The sequence below is a fragment of the Sorghum bicolor genome, chromosome 7, assembly GCF_000003195.3.
Source record: "Sorghum bicolor cultivar BTx623 chromosome 7, Sorghum_bicolor_NCBIv3, whole genome shotgun sequence".
Classification (NCBI taxonomy): domain Eukaryota; kingdom Viridiplantae; phylum Streptophyta; class Magnoliopsida; order Poales; family Poaceae; genus Sorghum; species Sorghum bicolor.
Window position 1 is genome coordinate 15,433,321 of NC_012876.2, and position 24,353 is coordinate 15,457,673.

The following is a 24,353-nucleotide window of genomic DNA, read 5'->3' on the forward strand; positions in this document are numbered from 1 at the left end:
TTGAGGATTTCCAGTGTGAGGCCTTGCAGTAGTAGTTGTGGTATACCGAGGACTCTGGTTCACCGGCGCATTGGGAGGTGCCGATGTCATAGGAGTTTTGCCCCTCATGTCAGTTATTTGTGATGTTCCCGGTGTCAACTCTGGAGGCATACCGTAACCCCACCAGTTGGGAGGAAGAGTCAACCCTGACATTGCCGATGCCAATATATCTGTTGTCAGTTTATGCTGCCCAACTGAAATTTGTGGGTTGGTTGTCATCGGCATAGATAGTGCACCAGTAGTCCCCGATGTACTTGGAGGGACGGCAGATTGTGCACTTGCAGTCGTCAAGGCAGCCGATGGAGCCGTGACCTCTGGTGCCGTTGGCTGATGATGGGAGGGGCCCACATAATCTGGTGGAATTTGTCCTTCCTTGAAAGTTCTTGCCACGGCATTGAAAACCGTATTAGACAGTACACCAGCTTGGTTAATCAACGCTCGATTGATGGCATTGTCAACCATATCTTGAAGCTTGCCAGGATTGGCGTCAAAGGTAACCTGCCGTGGTGCCGGCAGTGCATCTTTCTGGACCACTTTGCCGCTCCTGTTTATGCTGAAAGACCTCAGGCATTGCTGCTTGAACTCTTCCATGGCTTGGGCAATAGCTTGCTTCTGCTCATCCTTGAGGTTGGCCACCATCACGGGGATGACGTTCTCTTGATCGAGGTCAGAGATCGACATGTTGATCTTGATCTTGAATCCTGTCCCACTGGGCGTGCCAAAAGATGTGTTGATGCAAAACTGATCTGCAAACACAAAGGGCTAATACCCGATTCAAACGTTAAGGCGTGCCAGCCGATTTGACCTTGCTATCGGCAAAGGTGATAACTCGAATACTTTAGTCCTGACAACAGCGATGCGCCCGGATGTCACGGCTAAGAGGTACTCACGCGGAACTTGAGAACACGCCGAGCTTAAGTCGACGAATTCCTAAGAACTCGTAACAAAAGGAAAAAGTATGACGAAGTCGTCGAAAAGTAAATGCTGGAATATGAGTAAAAACGTGTGTTTGATTTATTGATTCATTTTTCTTATTACAAGGCCCTAGGGTCTATATTTATACCCTGCTCAAAGAGCTACAACCAGACACGATTAGAATTCGAATTCCAAATTACACAGAATCCGTATACAAAACGATGCAAATAATTAAGGAAATAACAAAACTATCCCTCGTGACAGACCGAGACTCCACCACATAACGACCGGCAGCTTCCGGACTCCCTCTTTGCATCATCGGCAGACCCTTTGCCATAGTCATCGGCAGACTTTCTTATCTAGCCATCGGCACCATATTACTGCCTGTGGACTTAGTCACGTTCAACTTCTCCCTCATCGGCAACCATCCTCATCGGCAACCCACTTTGTAAACATCGTACTGCCACCTTATCCTGCCATCCTAGACACGTGCCCAAAAACGGTGTCAACAGATCCCCATCACGTGGCCATTCGTGGTATGGGGTCTCGACCTCATAGGCCCTTTACAGAAAGCAGCAGGAGGATACACCCACTTGTTGGTGGCCATCGACAAATTCTCCAAATGGATCGAGGCTCGACCCATCACGAACATCCGCTCCGAGCAATCCGTCCTTTTCTTCACCGACATCATCCACCAGTTTGGGATACCCAACGTCATCATTACCGACAACGGCACATAGTTCACTGGCAAAAAGTTCTTGGACTTCTGTGACTGGCACCACATCTGTGTGAACTGGTCTGCAGTAGCACACCCTCGAACTAATGTCCAAGTCGAACGTGCCAATGGCATGATTTTGGAGGGGCTCAAACCGAGAATCTACAACCGGTTGAAGAAATTCGGCAAGAAATGGGTGGAAGAGCTCTCTTCGGTCTTGTGGAGCTTAAGGACGACGCCTAGCAGGGCCACAAAATATACCCCATTCTTCATGGTCTACGGCTCCGAGGCTGTGCTTCCAATAGACCTCGAGTATGGGTCACCTCGACTCAAGGCCTACAACGAGCAGACGAACAAGGAGACTCGAGAGAACGCGGTCGACCAGCTCGAGGAAGCTCGAGACATGGCCCTCCTCAACTCCGCAAGATACCAGCAGAAGCTTCGACGCTATCACGACAAGCAAGTGCGCAAAAGGGATCTGAATGTGGGTGATCTCGTCCTACGGCGACGGCAAAGCAACCAACGTCGCCACAAGCTGACCCCCCCTGGGAAGGCCCATACGTGGTGGCCGAGGTCCTGAAGCCAGGGACGTTCAAACTCGCGGATGAAAAAGGGGCGGTCTTCACCAACGCGTGGAACATCGAACAACTACGTCGATTCTACCCCTAGAGCTTCGAAGTTTTATGTTCTCATGTACATTCTGTACCAAGATCCTATGAATAAATGCATGTATAAACGAGATCTTTTCCTCGAGTAATTTACTTTTTCGCCGGTCAAGGTCTCGACGTTAGATGGGAGTACCAACTATGACCCATCACAGTCGATACTCCCTCGGGGGCTAGCAGGGGGGACTCCCCCCCAGTTCCTAAAAATCGAACGATTTTTTCTTTCCTATAAGTAAACCTCGCACGGCCAAGTAGTGGAGGCACCTCGAGCCCCTTAAGGGCCGAGAGACAACGAGCCTGAGAACCCCTACGCCCCCGGGCTATGGTAACTCTACTCACTCCCTCACCCTCGAGGCAATCAAGGTCACCTTAACAAAAGACCGAACGAGGAATACAGATGAAGGCAGAAAAGGAAACAAAGGAATTTCGAGGACAAAAATAAGCAGATATTCACAAATCATAAAGACCATTCAAGGCACAATGTATCACTTAAGATAGATAATAAGTACTTTATAATGGGCCTTGGCACCCAGAATAGGCTCGCAGGTCTCAGCACGTGTCTCGGCCCTCACCACCATCGTCCTCGCCTGGACTAGTCTCGGGAGGAAGCACTTCAGGCTCGAACAGCTTCGCCAGCCTTTCCCTAGGGACCTCCACGTCGTCGATCAAGGCGTGGAGCCTCTCCTCGTTCTCAGCGTTGGTCTTAGAAATGTCGGTGATGAAGCCATGGGACACCACCTCCATATCATAGGAAAAGCCCGAGCAAACGACCGCTATTGCTCGCTTCACCCCAATATGAAGGGCGTCCCGCACTCGATCCCTCAGCGTGGCGCCTAGGTAGCACAGCTGATCGACTAGCGCATTGCCTCAAGCCTCCTCCCTTGACTCATCCACAGGCTCGAGCTCCCAGGAGGCCGAGAGGTCGCTTATCGCAGTCCTTAGTCGACCGTTTAAAGTAACCTCCCCCTCGAGCTGAGCCTTGGCGGAGCGGGCCTCGACCTGGGCTGCCAGAAGCTCATCCTTATGCCCTGCAAAGACCGATACGGGGAAATTAGACAACACCAAAAAAACACCTTGCAAAAATAAGTATGAAAGTGTAAAGAAGCTTACCACGAATCCTCTCCTCCAGAGCAGTATTTTGACCAACCAAATCGGTGTTGGCCCTCTCAATCTCCTTATAAGAGCGAGCCAGGTCAGTATTGGCGACCCGCAAGTCCTCAATCACCTTGCCTGCCTGCGCGATAGCTCCCTCTTTCTCCAACAGCGCTCTCTTCAGACGATCGACATCGTCAGAGAGGCTGCGAGAGCAAACCCGCTCCGCCTCAAGATCCTTGAGGGCCTTCTTCCTGGCCTCCTCCGCGGCGCTCCGAGCGATTTCGCTCTTCACACACTCTCCCTTCATCTCTCGATAGGCCTCTCGGGCAGAGGCAAGGTCCGCCTTGATGAGACCCTTCTCCTTGTCAAGCTCGGCGGCAATGTCCTTGTAAAAAATGGCCTCTTCCCGGGCATTGGACGCAGCCTCCTCAACCGTCATGGTCCGCTCCCTCAGCTGCACGGTTTCTTCTATCACCTTCTCCGAGGCCTCTCGAGCTTTGGTCAGGGCGGCCTCCCTCTCCTTCTTCTCCTCCTCAAGCGCCACGAGCTCCTTGTAGGCCTTGAGAAGCTTCTCCTGTGACTCTAGGAGTTTGTCCTTAAGAAGAGGGAGCTGTTCCCAGCCGCCTCTCGTCGCATGGATAAAGCCTGACTTTAGGCGGGAGGTCTCCTTCAGGTCCTGCGACAAGTAGCCGATCGATGAGAACGCAAGACTAAACTCCCAAATAGCTAAGGACCGAAAATACTTACGAAGAAGGCTCGGCCAAGCCCGTTGTTGACGATGTCTGACATCAGGCCCACCACATGCTTCATCCAAAGCCAGAGCTCCTCAAGATGCTCCAACTTCTTGGCTTCCTTCCGATCGTCCATAAAAATGTTGGGCTCTCATGGATTGGTGGAGGCTCGAAGATGAATTCGACCAGGTCCCCAGTTCTCCATCTCCTCCTCTGTGCGCGCCTTGACACCTCGGATTAGCTCTTGAATGGTCTCAAGCGGGCCTCCGTGGCGCAGAAAAATGTCGACGAGAGAAGGGAACCGCCCGTCGTCATCGACCGACCCAATGTCCCGATCTCGTTGGCGTCGCCGCCACCGGAAGTGCTAGCCTTGCCTCCCTCCTCGGTGATGGGTTCCTCCCACGGCCGCCAGTCTCGAAGGAACCCCAGGGCAAGCCCGTCCATGCCATAGAGGGAGCCCTTGATCTCAGATTGAGGGTCCACAGGTGTGCGCATCGCGCACGTGATAGCCACGACGCCGTCCTCCCGCCCGGGCTCGGTCGAGATGGAGGCTGGCCCCCCTGGACGGAGCCACGCAGTCAGCGGACTGTAGACCGGCAGTCCCTCCTCTCCGGTCTCAGGCCTCTGCGGCGATGGCAGCACTGGCTGGGGCGAGCTTCGTGGTGGTGGTTCGAGCAACTCTTCTAGCTGCTGACTCTCCTACTGTTGCTGTCTTTGGAGTTCCAGTAGCTCTTGCTGCCGGTGTTGTTCCAACAGCTCCTCGAGCCGTTCTCCCTATTGCTGCCGCCCCTCTTCTCCTTCTTTTTCTTCCCACCGCAGCTATTGCTACTCCTCCTGCACCTGTTCCTGCGACTCCCGCTCGCGCTCTTCCTCTTCCTTCTTCTTCCTCTCCTCGATGGAGTGGAGCCCGATGGGCCAAGGCGTCCGCTTCGTGACAGGGGAAGCCTCGACCTCCTCATCCATGATGCGGGCATCCTTTGAGAGCTGATCACCGCCGGACCCATCGCTAACGGTAATGGGATCCCCCACGCCCCCAGACCGGGGAGGCTCGGGTGCTCCCTCCTGCTCTTGAGCGCGAGGCGCCTCGACCTGCCTTGGTGACGGTGGGGCGGCCTCTCCCACCGACGGACAAGGCGGGGTGGTCTCGACGCTTGTCGATGGCCGAGGATTGAATGAGCATGTGTATGTTCAAAAATGATACGTCAGCCGTCGAAGAGCTCGATGCAAGAATCACCCAGCGCCAATACCACTAAAAGGAGAATCAACCACTCACCCGAGCCTTTGGGAGCTGCCCCCACCTTCAGCTTCTTGGCCATCAAGGGCTGGGCCTGCTCCAACAGCCGCTTCAGTCTGAGGAAAGGGGAATAACGTAAGAAAAGCCGTGACACAATAATGCACAAAGACATCAGAAAACAAGAGCCGTGATGTTAAAATCTTAGCACCTCGACCAGCTTGCCTCGAGCCGCCCCGCGTCGAGACCCCAGGCCTTTTGTGGGCAGGTGCGGGCTTTGGCTCGACGTCTCCCGATCGACGAGCATTGGGGCCAGAGCCCCCATGACCTACATCCCCCTGACTCGAAGCCGCGGTGCGGCCACGAGTCAGTGGCCCCGTCGCCATAGTCTTGACCCGGTGGCCTGCCCCAGGCGCGGGAGGAGGTTGGGGGCGTGAAATGGCCCGACCCGGCGCAGGTAGTGGAGGGGTGTCGGCGCGAGAACGACTCGGTGAGGGCTCCCTCTGATGTCCGTCCGGTGCCCTCTTAGGGGCTCCCATCCAAGGAATGTCAACGTCGGCCTGCGGAGGGTCCTCGAGGATCTTGTCGAGACGAGCCACCATCCCCTCAGAATCGTCGCTACCATCATCGCCCTCGTTGTCGTCGCCCTCGTCGGGGGAATCCTCCTCGGGTTCCACCCTCTGCCTGGATTTTGCCCGACGCGTCTCCAGCACTTGTCGCTCAAGATTCTTTTTCTTTTCCTTCTTCTTTTCTAAGTCCTTTGCGGACTTCTGCTTCTCCGCGGACTCACGTCTCCTGTCGCGATCGATGTCGTCCTCCTTTACCGGAGGCCTTGACGACCGATCGTCAAACGATCCCTGTGTGGGTGGGAATAAGTCTAAAGAAGGGTCGAAAAAATCAGGAATTGAAGTCATAGCAAGAAGAAGGACTTACCAGGTCAATCGACCCCTCATCGGGCCTCATGGGCAAGCCATTGACGCACTCAGGCTGAAAATCGCCTGCGACGGCCGCCCTGACTCTGGCGGCGACCTCGTCGTCCGTGGGCGCCTTGTTGGACATCCGACACGCCTCAAGGTCGTGAGACGAAATGCCAGGGCCCATTTCATCCATCCTCAGCGGCCGAGACATCAACGGGAGTACCCGTCGATGGTGGACGCCGAGAGGACGAGTGTAGCGGTCAAGCCTTCCTCACGAAGTTTCTTCAAGGTGTCGAGGATGGGATGGAGTCATGACTGGAGGGTCTTGACGACGCCATAGTTCCAGTGGTCCAGACGCTCCAAGATCAACCGCCCGGTGTAGTCGGGGAAGAGGTCGTCGTCGTTTCGCAGGTAGAACCACTGAGAGTCCCACCCAGCATGGTTCGACGTCAGCCCCACAGGGATGTACTCTCGAGGCTCCTCCGCCTTGCCGGTCTTCAGCACCAGGTTGAGGCAGCCGGCCCGCACCGGCTTCCTCACCCCTGTAGCCCGACCGGGGGCGTTGAAGAGCTCGCCCCGGTACAGGTGGAGCCACAGGTCCTAGTGCGGCATCATCCCAAGGTAGCCCTCACACACCGCGGCAAAAATCACCGCGGCGGTTATGGCGTTCGGCGAAAAATGCTGGAGCTCCACGCCGTAATGGTGGCAGAGCGCCCGCATAAAGCGGCTCGGAGGGGAACCCAGACCATGGCGGTGAAACTTAGTGAAGGAGACCACATACCCCTTGGGCGGTCTCGGCTCCCAGTGGTCCGCCGCCGGTGCGATCCACTCCGGCCGCGACGAGGAAACGCGAGGGCGCAGGAGCCCCTCCTTCTCAAGCTCCAACAGTCGGCGCTCCGTCATCAACGACGGGCGCCAGTCATCGGCGGCGATGAGTCTCACCGGCATCTTGAGGAGGAAGGAAAGCGGCTCCGCTACTGTGTGCTCGAGGATGCGCACGCGTGGAGATGGCAAGGAGGCAGAGGCAAGAACAAAGGCGGAAGGCGGAAGGAATGAAGGATGGAAGACCCAACGATATTTATAGATGGCTAACCTCCAACGGGCAGATCCGGCGGATGTGGTAACTCCCCTAGTAAATGCGCCGCCTAACGGTCCTTGTTTTTGTCACTGACAGGGCGCTACGAATTCCACGATGGTACGGTGCCGCAACAGCTCCTGCCTGAAAAGGCGCGCCCAACGGGCGAAAAGGCGAACCGCCGCGATCCCAGTCATCGGCAGCGATGAGTCTCACCAGCATCTTGAGGAGGAAGGAAAGCGGCTCCGCTACTGTGTGCTCGAGGATGCGCGCGCGTGGAGATGGCAAGGAGGCAGATGCAAGAACAAAGGCGGAAGGTAGAAGGATTGAAGGCTGGAAGACCCAACGATATTTATAGATCGCTAACCTCCAACGGGTAGATCCGGTGGATGTGGTAACTCCCCTAGTAAATGCGCCGCCTAACGGTTCTTGTTTCTCTCACTGACAGGGCGCTACGAATTCCACGACGGTATAGTGCCGCAATGGCTCCCGCCTGAAAAGGCACGCCCAATGGGCAAAAAGGCGAACCGCCGCGATCCCTCCTTCCCCTGCAAGGCAAGGTACGTATCTGTCACGACGAAAATCTCGAGAGGTCGCAGACTGGCCTGCAGAATGGGTTCGACAGTCGATCTCGAGTACCAGAGTCAGGGATGCCCAGCGAGTGGTCGAAAAACGAGGCCTGCCTCGAGAACTCGCTGTGGATGTCCAAGGCGAGGACGAGACGGTCGAGAGGAATCCCCATTAAGGGAGGCAGCGAGCCGCTGGACTCTATCGAGCGAGACCAGTAATCCCGACCACGTCGACCCCGCTTTATGAGAACGCCTCCGGGCTACACTTGACCCCCTCGAATGGGACACAGGTTCTCACTTGGATTACCCGATAGGAGCTTGACCTGGGGTAGGTGACGCTCGCTCCACCGGGAGTATGTCACGACCCCGATGCGGAACCGGCCTATCGAGGCCCAAAGCCCCCCTTCCATAATGGACAACTTTCGAAGAAGGGGGAAATCGAGAGCATTCCATTAGAAAGGGCAACATAACCCTCGAAGGAGTCAAAAACTCCTCCAAGGGCTCAGGGGCTACCCCCAAGGGGGTCGCTCGCGTGACCCCATGAAAACTCGACCAACGAGAGGAGCCTCTACTCGAGCGCAAGCGCTCGAATAAGAGACTCGGGGGCTACTGTCGAGGGTGTCAATAAGGGATACCCAAACCAATACGCATAACAACAATACTCGTACACCGAGGCCCCTGACTCGACGTCCCCCGTTCATACGCTCGATTGCCAAAACGCGATGACGACCATAGCCTCGAATATGGAGAAGGGGTCGTGCGAATCGGCTGAGGCTCGACTAAACATCGACCGTCGAATACGGAACTGGCTCATACGAATCGACAGGCCTCGAGCGCAAGGACATCGCCCGCCGCCTAACGCGGGTACGGGAACCAGGGCATTTAATGCGCCTATCGCGTTCCCACCTAACCCGGCAGTCACGGGAAGCGTGATAGGGAGCAAGCACCCATCCAATAGCCCTTTTTGCAGCCTTGCCCACCAGACGAGCCAGAGTATGGCAGGGCGCAGCGAGACGGTTAGAATGTCTTATCACGACCCCCTTTGAGACACCCAAAGTCAGCGCTCCATTCAGTAGGGCTTTGCGCGGCATCCGACCCTTGAGCGGGCATGTTCCTTCCCAGGGAAGAGTCGGACAATGAAAGACGGCACCTCAACCACTCTGATGCAACTGCAGCTACGACGTACAAGCGTGCCCATGATTAAGCTGGTCCGGGACGACGCGCAGGTGCCGAATTCAGGGGCACGCGTAATCATCACCCAAGTACTATGTAACAAGACGGCTCGAGGCCACGCCGGTACGGAAGCCTCGAGTAGGTCAGCGCGCCACGCCCCTATCGATCCCTACGCTGTCACCTATGCGGTGTAACCTAGGTCTCTCCTTGGACTATAAAAGGGGAGGCATAGGAAGATATACGTAGAAGAACAACCACACTTCATCTCCCTCCATCCACACAATACCGACTTCTATTCACCCCTGTACAAGCACTTAGGTGCAAGATAATAAAAGCATCCCCCCCGCTGGACGTAGGGCCTTCTCTCGCCCGAACCAGTATAAATCTTTGTGTCTTTCTTGCATCACCATCTGGGAAAGGGAACACGCACACAAGTTTCACTCGTTGGTGTGACCCCCCGTGGGTAAAACACCGACAATTGGCTCGCTGATGTATCTAGCTAGCGCAACCCGCCCTGATATCTCATTTGTTGTAAGCAAGTTGAGTACATTTTCCTCTAATCTAGGAAGTGATCAGGGGCATGGTATTGCTCGGGTAATGCGTTACTATTGACGGTCGATAACGTCAACTTTTATTATAACTTTAAACCTGAAGGAGAACATGAATACACATTAGTATATGGTATAAACTAACAATTTCCACAAGTTTTGTATATCCTGTATTTTCTAGGGTGAATTTCAGGAAAGTTGTAAAATAGGGACTCTAATGCAAATCAAACACGGAAACGTATCCGCCATGGGAAATAGCGCAAGAGGGTTCAAAAATACTCTGGAAGACACCCAACGTGAGGGGAGGACCAGCCGCCACCAGGTGGGGCTAGCCGACCCCACCCTAGCGTCGGCTGGCCCCTGCTCTAGGGTTTCGTGCCCCCATTCCGAAAGCTTCCTCCACCGCCTTTGAGGAGTCATCTCGGCCCTTGGTTAAGTCGGTTTGATCCGACGGCGCGCGCGACTCCCACCAGACTATAAATATGTGGGTAGACCCCCTAGAGACACCAACCTCATTATTCATCAATGCCTCAAGCCATCAAGCATCAAGCGCCTTCAAGTTCATCAAGAGCCTTCTAGTTCATAGTTCTAGTTAGTTAGATTAGAAGTAGAGGAGATCTAGTTCTTCATCAAGATCTGAAGCCCCTGACGTTGGTCTGGAGCGCAAGACTTGGTAATAGTTCTAGTTTTACTTTATAGTATTTCATTGTATATTAGGGAGACTTTATTCTTAATAGATTCATATGTTCTTAATTTCATTAGTCATTGTCTACTTTGATTACATATCTAGGATAGTTGGTTTGATCTTATTAAATTCATGTAATTGTTCGTATAGTGTTTACCTAATCGATCGTTGGGTAGATGATAGACAGTATGTAGACGTGGTGTCTAGATATCTTGTTTGTCTGTGAGTGCCCCCGGACGTGTGGGGTCATGTGGTAGTCCGCGCAGGTGACAACTGCGTTGGTTCCTCTGTAGTCCACCCTCCGTACGTAGGGTTAGCATGGGCGCGGTCGCGAAGGAGGTAACGGTTGCGTGTTAAAACCCTCACTAGTTGATGCCTCTTTACATGTAATTATGATATAGGGTTGACTTAACGATGATTTCTAGATGTAATTGCACTAATTAGAGTGATTTATTGGCGTAGTTATAGCATTACCTTAGATCCAACTCCCTAGTTTATCCATTGGCTAATTATTATTATTATGACTAGTAGATGCTCTGATGATTATTCTTATTTATGATACTTGATGATTATGCTATTATTATTATTATTATTATTATTATTATTATTATTATTATTATTATTATTATTATTATTATTATTATTATTATTATTATTATTATTATTATTATTATTATTATTATTATTATTTATCTATATTTATCTTGTGACCTCTGCCTGTTATGAGTAGATTATAGGACTTAGGTAATATCATTTATTCATTCTTATCAATATAATAAATATAGTTTAACCTTTAGCCTTCCCAGTGGTATAAATATAAATCGACAACCTGGATACTTCCCTAGGTAAAATGCTACAACGGTATAATTATCTGTCCGCTTGCAGAACCCATTTAGTTTACAATTGTATTCATACCTTTTATTTCTGCCTAGTCATAGTAGTACATATAAATCTATAAGCAATATAATTAGGGATGACAACCTACTTCATGTTTAGGAATATTAATAATTAAGGAAGTGGCTAGTTGCTAATTGACAAGTTAATTATATACCGTGCATTTATGGTGTTGTTACTAGGAGTAGGGATTATCTCCATTTTTAGTAATGACGGTAGTAAATGTCAACAAGCATTTTTAGCGCTGTTGCCGGGGAAGACATAATAAACTTAGGATATATTGATAACATATTTGTGTATGAATAAAGTTATATTACCAATCAATTTCTACTCAATCAGGTACACCCTTCATCGTTACCATTTTCTTATCTTATGTAGGGTGATGAATGAATGGTTTTTCTCTTCCAAGAAACTATATTGAAGATCCAGAGAAACTCCTTAGGAAGAAGAAGTTTGTAGAAGCAAAGGATAAATTTGAGTCACCATCAAGAACACCCTCTGCTGCTCAAGCTAGCTCTTTAGAGGAGCTAGCTCCAACTTTGGAAGAGGAATTTGAAGAACAAGCAGAAGATTTAGGAGGAAACCTAGCTCCTATGTTTGAAGACATGGCTAAGAAGACACTACAAGAGTTCTCTGCCCCAACAACAGCAAACATCCGGACTGGACCAGTAGTCAATAGTGGGGAGAATGGATTTGTGCTCAAGCCTGCTCTCATCACCATGGTTCAAGCTAGCTAATTCTGTGGAAAAGCTCATGAAGATGCAAGTGCACACTTACAACCCTTCTTAGAGATCTGCAGCACCATCACGATCAGAGGAGTACCAAAGGATACTATTTTACTCTGTCTTTTCCCGTTCTCATTATTGGGGAAAGCCAAGTAGTGGTTCTACACCAACAAAGACAAACACAATACATGGGACCTTTGCCCAACCGCTTTCCTGTCAAAATTCTTTCCTACAGCCAAGACTAATGCTCTGCGTGGGAATATTTCAAGTTTCCAACAACAACATGATGAATCATTCACTGAAGCATGGGAAAGACTCCAGAATTACATTGAAGACTATCCTCATCATGGAATAGAGGAGTGGCTATTAATGCAGACTTTCTATCATGGGTCGCCTTATCTCTAGTACCCGTGAGTCTATTGATACTGCAGCTGGGGGAGCATTCCTGTCACTTAAGCTCTCAGATGCTAAACCACTTGTTGAGAAGATGGCCTCAAATTCAACATGCAATGAAGAACGTAATCAGTCTCGGAAGAAAGGAGGAGGAATCCATCATCTCAAGGAAGCTAACATGGTCACTACCAAGCTAGACCTCATCATGAAGAAGCTCGATATAGAAAAAAAGGAAGTCATGCACATCAATGATTCTCATATGACATGTAAAGAATGTGGAGACTACGGGCACTCAGCTACCAATTGCCCTACACTATAAGAGGATGTGAACTTCATCAACAATAACACCTACTATCATCCTCAACAAAATCAAGGATGGAATCAGCAACCCCAACAAGGTAATTACCAAGGTAACAACCAAGGTAATAATTTTAATAATAATTTTCCGCCTTTAAGAGAATTAGTTGCTAATCAATCCAATCTGCTAGATCAAATGACTAGGAAACTAGCATCAAATGATAAAACTTTGGAAAACATACATACTAGGATGGATACATTTGCTTCTGCTATAAAGAATCAACATAGTTTCAATAAAATGCTAGAATCACAATTAGCATAATTAGTTGTTGTTATTCCTCCATTAGAAAAAGGTAAGATTCCAAGCTAACCAGAAGATTTAGAGACTGCTAACCTTGTTGATATTCACAATGCAACCCACTATTATATTGAGCCTGCAGATGTACAGTGGATTGACCACTCTCTACCAGAAAAGACAAGAGACCCTAGAAGACCTCTCATTCCTAACTCTATAGGATGCCACAGCTTTCCAGAGGCTATCTGTGACTTCGGCGCAAGTGTCAACATCATGCCCAAGGTAATTTATGAGAAAATATTAAATGATTCCCTGTTGTACACAAATATGCATTTGCAGCTTGCAGATCAGTCTATTTGCTACCCTGAGGGAGTACTAGAAGAAGTTGTCATTTGAGTGGGGCAATCATATGTCCCAGTTGACTTCGTGGTCATGGAGATAGGAGTAGATGAGAAGGCACCAATCACTTTGGGAAGCTCATTCTTATGCACAACAAAAGCCATCATCTATGCGGAGCACGCCAATGTAATACCCGATTTTAAGGACAAAATCAGATATGCACCATGTTGGGTATTCTTAACATCATTACCAAAAGTAGACTAAGTTCTCTAAATCTAGTAACGGTGCCAAAAATGCCAAACCTATCCCTTACACCACTTAAGCCAAGTTGTCATCCCCAGCATGATATAAGAGACGCGGTATTGAAATATGCAATTGCTCTTCTAAATAAATAATGAATGGGATCTGCAAGCGCACAGATTAATACCGATGCAGCATTTTAACCGGGAAGTATTCCAGGTATCGTTATTTATATTTTTACCACTGGGAAGGGATTAGCGATCATCACTATTGATTACAGAATAGAATATGAGATTGAGCATATATCATTGCATGTATAATTGAGAACATTATATCTAACTCTTCATACAGGGATAAGTGTCACATAAAGGATATATGAAATAATAATAGTGACAAGTATAACTAATCTGATCTAGCCACATAATAAATATGATAAGCACCTCAATTAGATACTCTAGAAAGTCATTAGCATGGTATTAGAACGAACTACAAGAATATTCCCTAAGTTATTCTTAACTATATAGTCTAGCATTATCATAGTTAGTGCTAGCATACTTAGCAATCATTGCGAGACAAGACTACGCCCATGCATAGTGATATTAGCAAGGAATATGAGAAACATAGCAATCACACCCCTGTAATAATGTTGCTCTGCCAGCCCAATACACGAGAGGGGGACTATATAAGAATCAATGAAGTTGTCACTATCACGAACCACCCCACGATCTGGCATATTGGGTACAATCGCAGATAAATACGGTATAAGCACCACGCCTACACAATACCTATCATTTACCCATGGATCCAATGGATAAACGCTATACGATCCTAAGCATGTATATAGATCGAATCTAACTAAGCCAAGTACATAACTATGATAAACTAAGAACAATATAATCTTGAATATAAGCAAGTAGAGCAAAGTCATAAGCAATATATTGAAGTAGAACAAAGTCATATTCATAATATTGAAGAACAAAGATAATTAGAAAGCAATTAGAAGCACAATTAGAGAATTACCAAGAATCCTCCTGACAGATCCGGAAACCAATCGAAGATTGACTCCTTCTAGTTCTAATCCTATGTAGCTATGCTAATCTAGATGTCTAATTGATGTGGTGGCTCTAATCTTGATCAGAGGCTTCTTCTCCCTTGATGGAACAATGAATTAGGGTTGAGAGGCTCTCTCCTCCAGGGGCCAGGGGGTCTGGTTTTATAGTCCCTTCAAGTGAATATGGGCCATTGGATCAAACCGACATAGATTGTATGGTTTAGATTCATCCTTTAGGTCGGTGGAGATCTCCCACAAAGCAGAGTCCTGATTGGACTCAGGGAGGGGGCGGGCGCCCAGGGCAGGAGGGCGGGCGCCCTGCCTCTGGCCCCGTTTCGCCTCCGCTTCGGTCTCGTGGCTTCTGGAGTCTTCTAGATGTAAGATAATTGCGCGGCACGTTAATATCTCTATGTAATCTCGACGTGTGGGCCTTTCTTCCATATTTCCTGATAACCCCCTGCAGAAATAGACAAACACCAAAACTCGTGGAATTCTGTCAGATAAAACCCTAAGTCTGGATCTTGATTTCATTTGGATCCTTTTCTTTATTTATTTGATAATTAAATTTGATACTTAAGGACTGTCAACAAACTCCCCCAAGCTTACATCTTGCTCGTCCCTGAGCAAGGATAGACTCAGCTATGGATCATAAGTTGTTGCAATATCTTTAAAAATTTGACGGTACACATGCTTTTAAAATAAGATCTCATCTCTGAGTTAGAGTAAACTGTCAAGACTTAAAACTTACTTACTTTACCTTCACTATGGGACTTGTAACTGTCACTTCTGTCTTGAGTGGTGAAAAGATAGAACAGTCTAGCCAAGTGCCATGTCTCTTATTCTTGATCAGCTATAGCTCTGGGGTTTTTGCAGATTTTCAAATAAAACTCAGAGATTCCTTGTATGATTCTCTCAGGTCTCTCTTTTGTGGTATTTCTGGATCCTTACCAAGGCAGTGATGGTATGTGCCTTCTCTCAAGATATGTAGTATTTGTGGTTTGAGGCATAGTGACATTGCCTTCTCTCTCACCCTACTCTAATAAGGCTTTTATATCTGGAGCTCATAGGTGGGAGATAAAGTATACATACTTACAAGACATTTATTGCATAGTCAAACCATGGATCCAAAGAAACAAATCAATAAGCCAAATCAAGATGTGTATGTGTGGCGAATGAATGGTGTATGGTGATGATGGTGATAACAATGGTGAAAACAATGGTGGTGGAAGTCTAATTCTACTTTGCTCTTTGAGGGGATACATACCTTCCTTGCTTTTGAAACTTTATGATGAGAATGAGATGCTCTATCTTTTTCTTGTCTCTCAGGTGGGTATCTTGTACCCCTAATTCTACTGTCGGACACTTGTCCATTTTTACCTCTCGTCTCACTTTTTCTTTTCTTCCGAGGTTCCGAGCACTTGCTCCTTTTTATTTCCTCGTATCTCTTTTTTTTCTTTTTTTTCTTCTATTTTTTTCAGAGCATTCATCTCTTGAGATAATATAGCAAGTGGTAGTAACAAGATAACTTGAGCATTTATTTCACAAGGGAAAAACAGAAATATTTTTGGTTATTCTCTCCCGGATTAGGAGTAGAATATTTTTGGGTGATTCTGGAGATGGAATGGGTGGATATATGTGGATGGTACTTCCGAAGTAGAAGTAGCATATATGAGTGAATGTGCAAGTGAAATCTTGATTTAACCACATGACAAGCTCCTAAGGGTCTACACAGCTTGACCACACTCAATGCTCATAAGCAGTAAATAATAAATGTGTGGCTCAAAGTCTAACAAGCATGTATATATGGCTGTGGTAGGAATTTAAACTCTCATCATACAGGAACTCATCATGCAACATTTTAAAGATTTTCAAAGATAAAATTCTCCAGAATTCTAGCATCTCTAGGAACAGATAAACAGGAGCTCAACCTTCCCATATCTTATCCGTTAACAACTTAGACTTCAGATCAAGTTTTCATCCCACAAGTGTAGATCTAGAGCAAGCTTTAAATTATAACAGTTATAACTAAACTTGAGAGAGAACTTAAAATGTGCAAATTAGGCAGAGCAACTATTTATCATATCCATGCTTAAGTTTTATTTAGATACAGATTAGCATAGCCACTTTATTTATTTATTAAACACACTAAGCAAAAGATATATATATATATAAGCATAAAATCTTTATTTGGTTTTCCATAGTGTATGTGTATTTATATTCTAAAATAATATAAGTATAAAGATAGATAGATAGAAAGAAATACTTATCGAGATAAATGGGGGTGCTCTCCCCCAAGCTGAATTTTGACGTAATTTCTCTTGACGTAGCTAGCAGGTGGCAGAGGTGTATTTGAAAGTCAGCAGCATTCTGACAGCGATTAGAATGTCCTCCGTCTGCTAGTCTTCTTGATTCTTAAATTCTGTGGAGCTCAAATAGACAACAAAGCTTGTGGAACTGATTAAGTGTTAGCATAAATATCTAGCCTTTATCATGTTGAGACTCCTTAATAATTGTTACTCCCTGTTTTTATATTTTTGTTTTATAAAGCAAAAAATATTTATTTTATTTTTATGCCACCACAGTGAATGTACTTATGGGTTTTATGCCACTCGTCTACTCACATGGGGCTTACAGTTTTTTTTCACATTTTTATTTTCTTTTTAATTTAGTATGAACATGATTAACTAAGTAAACTATTTGAAATAATTGAAAAGGAAAGGATAACTACCAAGTTTACCTCTTGGCAAGGCGTTCGGTGTTTTTAAGTCCTCCGAACGGGACTCTCCAATTTCTTAATCGTCCTGAGGTTCGTTGGGTGGCGTAGTCGGTACTTCCGGCAGCGCCTCCTCTTCTTGTATAGTTATCTTCATTTTCCATACCTGACTCGGTGTTTCCGTCTTCTCTGGATAATTCTGTTTAAACTCTATGTCTTCTGACCTTACAACTTCTCCTTCATAGTCTGCCCATCCGTCCTTGATGATCTGCCTCCTCTGGTTGCGGTTGCGTCGTTTTCTTACCTGCTTAGATTCTTCAATGATATAGTTAGGGTCAGTAAAATAACGGCGTACCTTCTCTGAGGGGAAGTGCATATGGACTTCTCCGGTTCCAATGTAGATAATTGCTTTAACGGTGCTGAGGAACGGTCTTCCAAGGATGATGGGTGGATCATACTCGTCTTCTCCCATGTCAATAACTTGAAAGTCTGTGTAGACAAAGTGATCGTCTATTTTGACTGGGACATCAGTTACTATTCCTTTAACTTCTCGAAATGTCTGATCTGCCATCTGGAGCTGAATGTATGTTGGTCTTAGTGGCATGGTCCCGAACAAGAGCCGATAGGTGACTGCGGCCATTATGTTGACGCCCGATCCGGTGTCACAAATCGTTTTGTAGAAGTTGTATCCATTTATGGAGCAGTAGATGCTTGGCATTCCTGGGTCGTCCTTCTTGGTCAAAAACGGTGACTTAAGTTGATGATCTTGGCCTTCATGAACTACAGTGACCATCTTAGCTGACTCGGTCCACACTTGCTTGTTCCTGTTTCTCCTATTGGTCCTCTTCTTTGATTTACGTCTGGATTGATCTTGAATTTGTGTAGTCTTGTTCTTGAAGAAAAATGTCTCCTTCTTCCCTTTGACGTAGAAACTGATCTTGGCAGCACTGGCGTAGATGATAGCTCCCGTGGTGTTAAGAATGGCCTCCCTAGGATGATAGGTGCTCTCTCATCATTTCCGGTCTCTACCACTACGAAGTCTGCTGGGGCATATAAGGTACCAACTCGGACACAAAGGTTCCTCACTATTCCTTTTGGGAAAGTTATCGTCTGATCTGCAAACTGCAAACACATGGTTGTCTCTAATAAAGGATATGTAAAGAATTTTTCATAGAGTACCCTGGGTATAATGTTGACACTAGAGCCAAAGTCGCAGAGTGCTTCTGGAACGTCCACCATGCCGATGGAGATCGGGATGACGGGGCGTCCTGGATCGCCTCTCTTGATCGGCAGAAGGTCAGTAGAGAATTCATTGACGGGGTTACTCCAATTACCTGCATCAAACATGTCTACAAGATTTGCAGATTCTAATCCTTCCGGTTGTGATGGTATACCGGGGTTAGTAGTAGGAACAGCAGCAGCTATTTGATTTAACTGAGATTCAATCATCTTATTAAAGCTAATTTGATTCTTGATGGGAGTAGAAAAATTATCCATTCTATTATTTATATTTTCTAGCATTTTATCATTAGATGCCAATTTCTTAGATAGGTTATCCATTAGCTTTCCTTGATTAGACACTAACTCTCTCAAAGGTGGAAAATTATTATTATTGTTGTAAGAATCGTTACCTTGATAATTACCTGAGTAGTTAGGCCTCTGTTGATTCCAACCTTGATTTTGTTGAGGGTGGTTGTAGTAGTAGTTGTTGTTGTTGTTGATGTAGTTTACATCCTCAAGTATCTCAGGGCAGTGGTTGCCTGAGTGTCCAGTGTCTCCACACTCCTCACAAGTCATGTGAGAGTCGTAGATGTGCATAACTTCTTTCTTGTCTCCAGCTCTATCATCGAGCTTCTTCATGAGCAGGTCTAGCTTTGCAGACAGCATGTCTACCTCCTTCAGCTGATGCATACCTCCACCTCTCTTGCGTGTCTGGGTCCTCTCTTCATTCCAGCTTTGATTGGACGCCATCTTCTCCACAAGAGCTTTGGCTTGTGGTATAGTAAGTGATAAAAATGCTCCTCCAGCTGCAGCATCCATAGTCTCTCGGGCACTGTTGCCGAGCCCATGATAAAACGTCTGCATTAATAGCCAACTCTCCATTCCATGATGGGGACATTCTAGGATGTAATCTTGAAAGCGCTCCCATGCTTATGGAACAGATTCATCATTTTGTTGCTGAAAACTTATAATCTTCCCACGGAGAGCATTGGTCTTGCCCATGGGAAAGAATTTTGCCAGGAAGTTTGTTGAGCAGAGTGCCCACGTAGTATTCTTCTCCTTTGTAGCGTAGAACCACTGCTTCGCTCTTCCTAATAGTGAGAATGGGAAGAGGCGAAGTAGTATAGCATCTTTGGAAACTCCTGCTATGGTGAATGTGTTGCAAACCTCCAGGAAGTGTTGTAAATGAGCACTAGCATCTTCGTGTGCCTTCCCACAGAACTGGTGGGATTGCACCATGTTGATAAGTCCAGGCTTGAGCTCAAAGTTGCCATCGATCTCTGCAGCAGGTCTAGTGCGGATGTTGTCCGTAGTGGGAGCTGAGAACTCGCGGATCGATTTGTTCGCCATGGCTTCGAACTCTGAAGACAAGTTCCGGTGATCTTCTTGATTGGATGAAGCTTCTTCGTGAAGTGTTGATGATCTCTTCTTGAGCTTGGCCCTCGTCTTCTTGAATAATGCTTCGGGATTGTCAACAAAATTTCCTGGAAGATGTCTTCTATTCATACATTCCCCTGCATAAGATAAAATAGAAAAATATCGGGGTAAAACTACATGAGAGAATAGATAAGCTCAATCATATTAGTGATGCGAATGATAACTCAAAATCTTTTATTCCATTCCTGATTGGTAATCAACCTTCCCCGGCAACGGCGCCAAAAATGCTTGTTGGGTATTCTTAACATCATTACCAAAAGTAGACTAAGTTCTCTAAATCTAGTAACGGTGCCAAAAATGCCAAACCTATCCCTTACACCACTTAAGCCAAGTTGTCATCCCCAGCATGATATAAGAGACGCGGTATTGAAATATGCAATTGCTCTTCTAAATAACTAATGAATGGGATCTGCAAGCGCACAAATTAATACCGATGCAGCATTTTAACCGGGAAGTATTCCAGGTATCGTTATTTATATTTTTACCACTGGGAAGGGATTAGCGATCATCACTATTGATTACAGAATAGAATATGAGATTGAGCATCTATCATTGCATGTATAATTGAGAACATTATATCTAACTCTTCATACAGGGATAAGTGTCACATAAAGGATATATGAAATAATAATAGTGACAAGGATAACTAATTTGATCTAGCCACATAATAAATATGATAAGCACCTCAATTAGATACTCTAGAAAGTCATTAGCATGGTATTAGAACGAACTACAAGAATATTCCCTAAGTTATTCTTAACTATATAGTCTAGCATTATCATAGTTAGTGCAAGCATACTTAGCAATCATTGCGAGACAAGACTACGCCCATGCATAGTGATATTAGCAAGGAATATGAGAAACATAGCAATCACACCCCTGTAATAATGTTGCTCTGCCAGCCCAATACACGAGAGGGGGACTATATAAGAATCAATGAAGCTGTCACTATCACGAACCACCCCACGATCTGGCATATTGGGTACAATCGCAGATAAATACGGTATAAGCACCACGCCTACACAATACCTATCATTTACCCATGGATCCGATGGATAAACGCTATACGATCCTAAGCATGTATATAGATCGAATCTAACTAAGCCAAGTACATAACTATGATAAACTAAGAACAATATAATCTTGAATATAAGCAAGTAGAGCAAAGTCATAAGCAATATATTGAAGTAGAATAAAGTCATATTCATAATATTGAAGAACAAAGATAATTAGAAAGCAATTAGAAGCACAATTAGAGAATTACCAAGAATCCTCCTGACAGATCCGGAAACCAATCGAAGATTGACTCCTTCTAGTTCTAATCCTATGTAGCTATGCTAATCTAGATGTCTAATTGATGTGGTGGCTCTAATCTTGATCAGAGGCTTCTTCACCCTTGATGGAACAATGAATTAGGGTTGAGAGGCTCTCTCCTCCAGGGGCCAGGGGGTCTGGTTTTATAGTCCCTTCAAGTGAATATGGGCCATTGGATCGAACCGACATAGATTGTATGGTTTAGATTCATCCTTTAGGTCGGTGGAGATCTCCCACGAAGCAGAGTCCTGATTGGACTCAGGGAGGGGGCGGGCGCCCAGGGCAGGAGGGCGGGTGCCCTGCCTCTGGCCCCGTTTCGCCTCCGCTTCGGTCTCGTGGCTCCTGGAGTCACTACACCACAACACCACATCGCCGTCAGACATCTGACGCTAAAACTTTTTTTTATTGTTGGATGATCTGACACTAAAGATGATCAAGAAACTATCTGACGCTAAATCCATATTTGGCGATTGAATGTCTGACGCTATATATATTCATCTATAACGTTGAACTGTCTGACGCTAAAACCATATACACCGTTAGTCTGTCTGACGCCAAAACATATGGGCCCCAACACACACTTTCTCGCGCCCTGCCTTATTCAGCTCCCGCGCTAATTTTGGTCTGGCAGCCCACAAGTTAGAAACCCTAGGCCCTTCTGCCCCCAAATCCCAAATCACTCGCCGCCGCCCCATCCTCATCCCTTCCGACCGCGCCGTCGCCCTCCCTCGTGAGCCCAGCGCCGTCGCCCTCCCTTGCGTGCTAGCCCAGCGCCGTCGCCCTCCCTCCCTGCCTCACTCGTACCCCAAAGTGTCCCAGTGCCGTCGCACTCACCCTCGCAAACCCAGAGCCGTCGCCCTCCTCACGAGCCCAGCACTGTCGTCGTCGCGAACCCAGCGCCGTCGCCCTCCCTCGCGAACCCAGCGTTGTCGCGCTCCCTCCCTGCCTCACTCGCACCCCCAAATCTCCCGCCCTCCGTCGGATCCCACCCCACCCAAGTCATGCTCGCTGCTCTCTTGGAGCACGGACAGTGAAGGACGCCCTGGAGCAAGTGATGGCGATGGTGGAGGACGTGCTTCCTTGAGCACTCGACGGTGGAGGACGCGCCCCCCTGAGCTCGCAACGGTGGAGGACGCAACTCCAAATCTGACCGTGCCACTGCATCGCTGCTTCTTTTCCTAGTAAGCTACCCATTGGATCGATTGCCTTCACAATGGAATCCGTTCAATAGAATCTATTTAGCTACCCTGAGATCTGAAAATGAGTTTTTTTATTTTGCTGTCCATCCTTCAGTTTGTGTCTGCAAATATAGCTATATAATCTATAACTAAATTAGAGCAACACCTTAGTCGGTGATGTAGCCTGTGATGCAGCCAACTAAAAAATGCTTCCATTCGGTAGTATCTATTTGGCTGGCTATTCTGAACACTGCATCAGTTTGTGTATGTGAATATAGGTATGATCTATGAACTGAATTGGAACAACACTTTAGTCTATGATGCAGCGAACTAAAAGAATGTGATGTGATGAAGCCACCCACCCACTAAAAAATCAAGTGGACCTTAGTCTGTGATTTGGGATGCAGCCAACTAAAAAATGCAAAAAAAAAATTTAATTAGGTAAGCCACCCGCCCGCCCGCTCCGTCGAAGTTGCAAGTCGCGGCATTATTCGCGCAAAAATCGCGCGCTTCGGGGCTGGTGGGATTTGAACTCGTGACCTCACTCTCACGCGTAACCTCCTCTACCACTACGCCTCACACTTACTTGTGTCTATAATGGATCCATACTTGATTTATAGTGCAAGTCCACATTATATGTTTTGAGGATTGATGCTCTTGTCCAGGTTTTGAATGGGGCTCATGGATTAATGTTAACATGTAACCAGCGAGTTCCCATATTTTGATGTGAATATTTATCCTTTCCTGTTGTAGTCATTAAATTCGCAGTGGTTGAAATAATTCTGGGAAGCTCTTCATATTGGGTTTAAATTTGCACTGATTGGGATTTCTTTTCCTAGCTTTAGCATGTTTTTCTTTACTAATACCATTCCAAAAATAATCCAGGGTCTATATTTTAAGCCTGAAACTATTCTTTCCAGTGTTACAAGCAAAAAATAATTTGATTTATTCTTTCCAATTCATTTCAGCTCATTGGTGAAAGTACTGTATGGAGCTAGCGCACTAAACCCAACAAGTGCTCGACATCGTCCTCTTCTCAGTGCTTGCAGCCAACAGAATCTAGTACTGCAGGTACACGCCTCTGCCCTCACAAAGACTCATGGATAAATCATGGATCAATAGTGATGCTAGACACACAAAGTCATACTTACAAGGAGTCAACAGTTTCCTAGCTTTTGCTTTTAGGAATTCAGCGGTAGGGAACAAGATACTATGCCCTTGCAGAAAGTGTGTTAACTCGTTTTGGAGAGACTCGAGTGATATACGGGAGCACTTGATATGTGATGGGTTTCTACAAGGGTACACAACTTGGAACTTACATGGGGAAGCTAGTTCCTCTTATGTGAATACCGACAATGGTGATGGTGTTGATCTTGTGGAAGAGTCTAGTGAAGAGGATGACATCTCTGCATTGCTTAGAGATCTAGCTGGTGGTTTAGATGATAGAGGTGATTTCGAGGACAATAGTTCTGTTGAGCTTCCTAAAGAGCTAGTTAACCTCCAAAAGTTGGTGGAAGCCAATAGTCAAGAATTATTTCCTAATTCCAACAAGTACACTAAACTGCGTTTCCTGATTAGGCTACTTCACATCAAGCTCCTTGGAGGATGGACAGACAAAAGTTTTGACCTTATACTAGATCTATTTAATGATGTCTTACCTGTGGGTTCAACACTACCCAAAAACTACTATGAAACTAAGAAATTGATTAAGTCCATTGGACTTGGGTACATTAGTATTCATGCTTGTGAGAATGATTGCATTCTATACTGGAAGGATCATAAAAAATCTGAATCATGCCCAAAGTGTAAGGTTTCACGTTGGAAATCAGCTAGGAAGAGTCTGGATGGGAAACATGTGTACAAGGTTCCTAAGAAGGTTCTTCGATACTTTCCGATAA

General features: G+C 46.5%; 1 protein-coding gene across 1 annotated transcript; it reads right to left on the reverse strand.

Moving 5' to 3' along the window:
- LOC110437228 (TRAF3-interacting protein 1-like) lies at window positions 4,398–6,450 on the reverse strand. The gene is made up of 4 exons (XM_021465604.1): window positions 6,325–6,450; window positions 5,617–6,248; window positions 5,434–5,510; window positions 4,398–4,720 (listed from the first exon to the last, which is right to left on the reverse strand). Exons 1-4 carry the CDS (start codon window positions 6,448–6,450, stop codon window positions 4,398–4,400), a joined length of 1,158 nt encoding a protein of 385 aa, XP_021321279.1.

Excerpts from the sequence above, each read along its gene's own strand:
- LOC110437228 (XM_021465604.1), bottom strand. The coding sequence starts at position 6,450 with ATGTCCAACAAGGCGCCCACGGACGACGAGGTCGCCGCCAGAGTCAGG. Across the intron at positions 5,511-5,616 it reads TCGACGCGGGGCGGCTCGAG|ACTGAAGCGGCTGTTGGAGC; the intron begins GCAAGCTGGTCG and ends CCCTTTCCTCAG. Across the intron at positions 4,721-5,433 it reads GGCAGCTCCCAAAGGCTCGG|GGGGGCCAGCCTCCATCTCG; the intron begins GTGAGTGGTTGA and ends GGCTCCGTCCAG.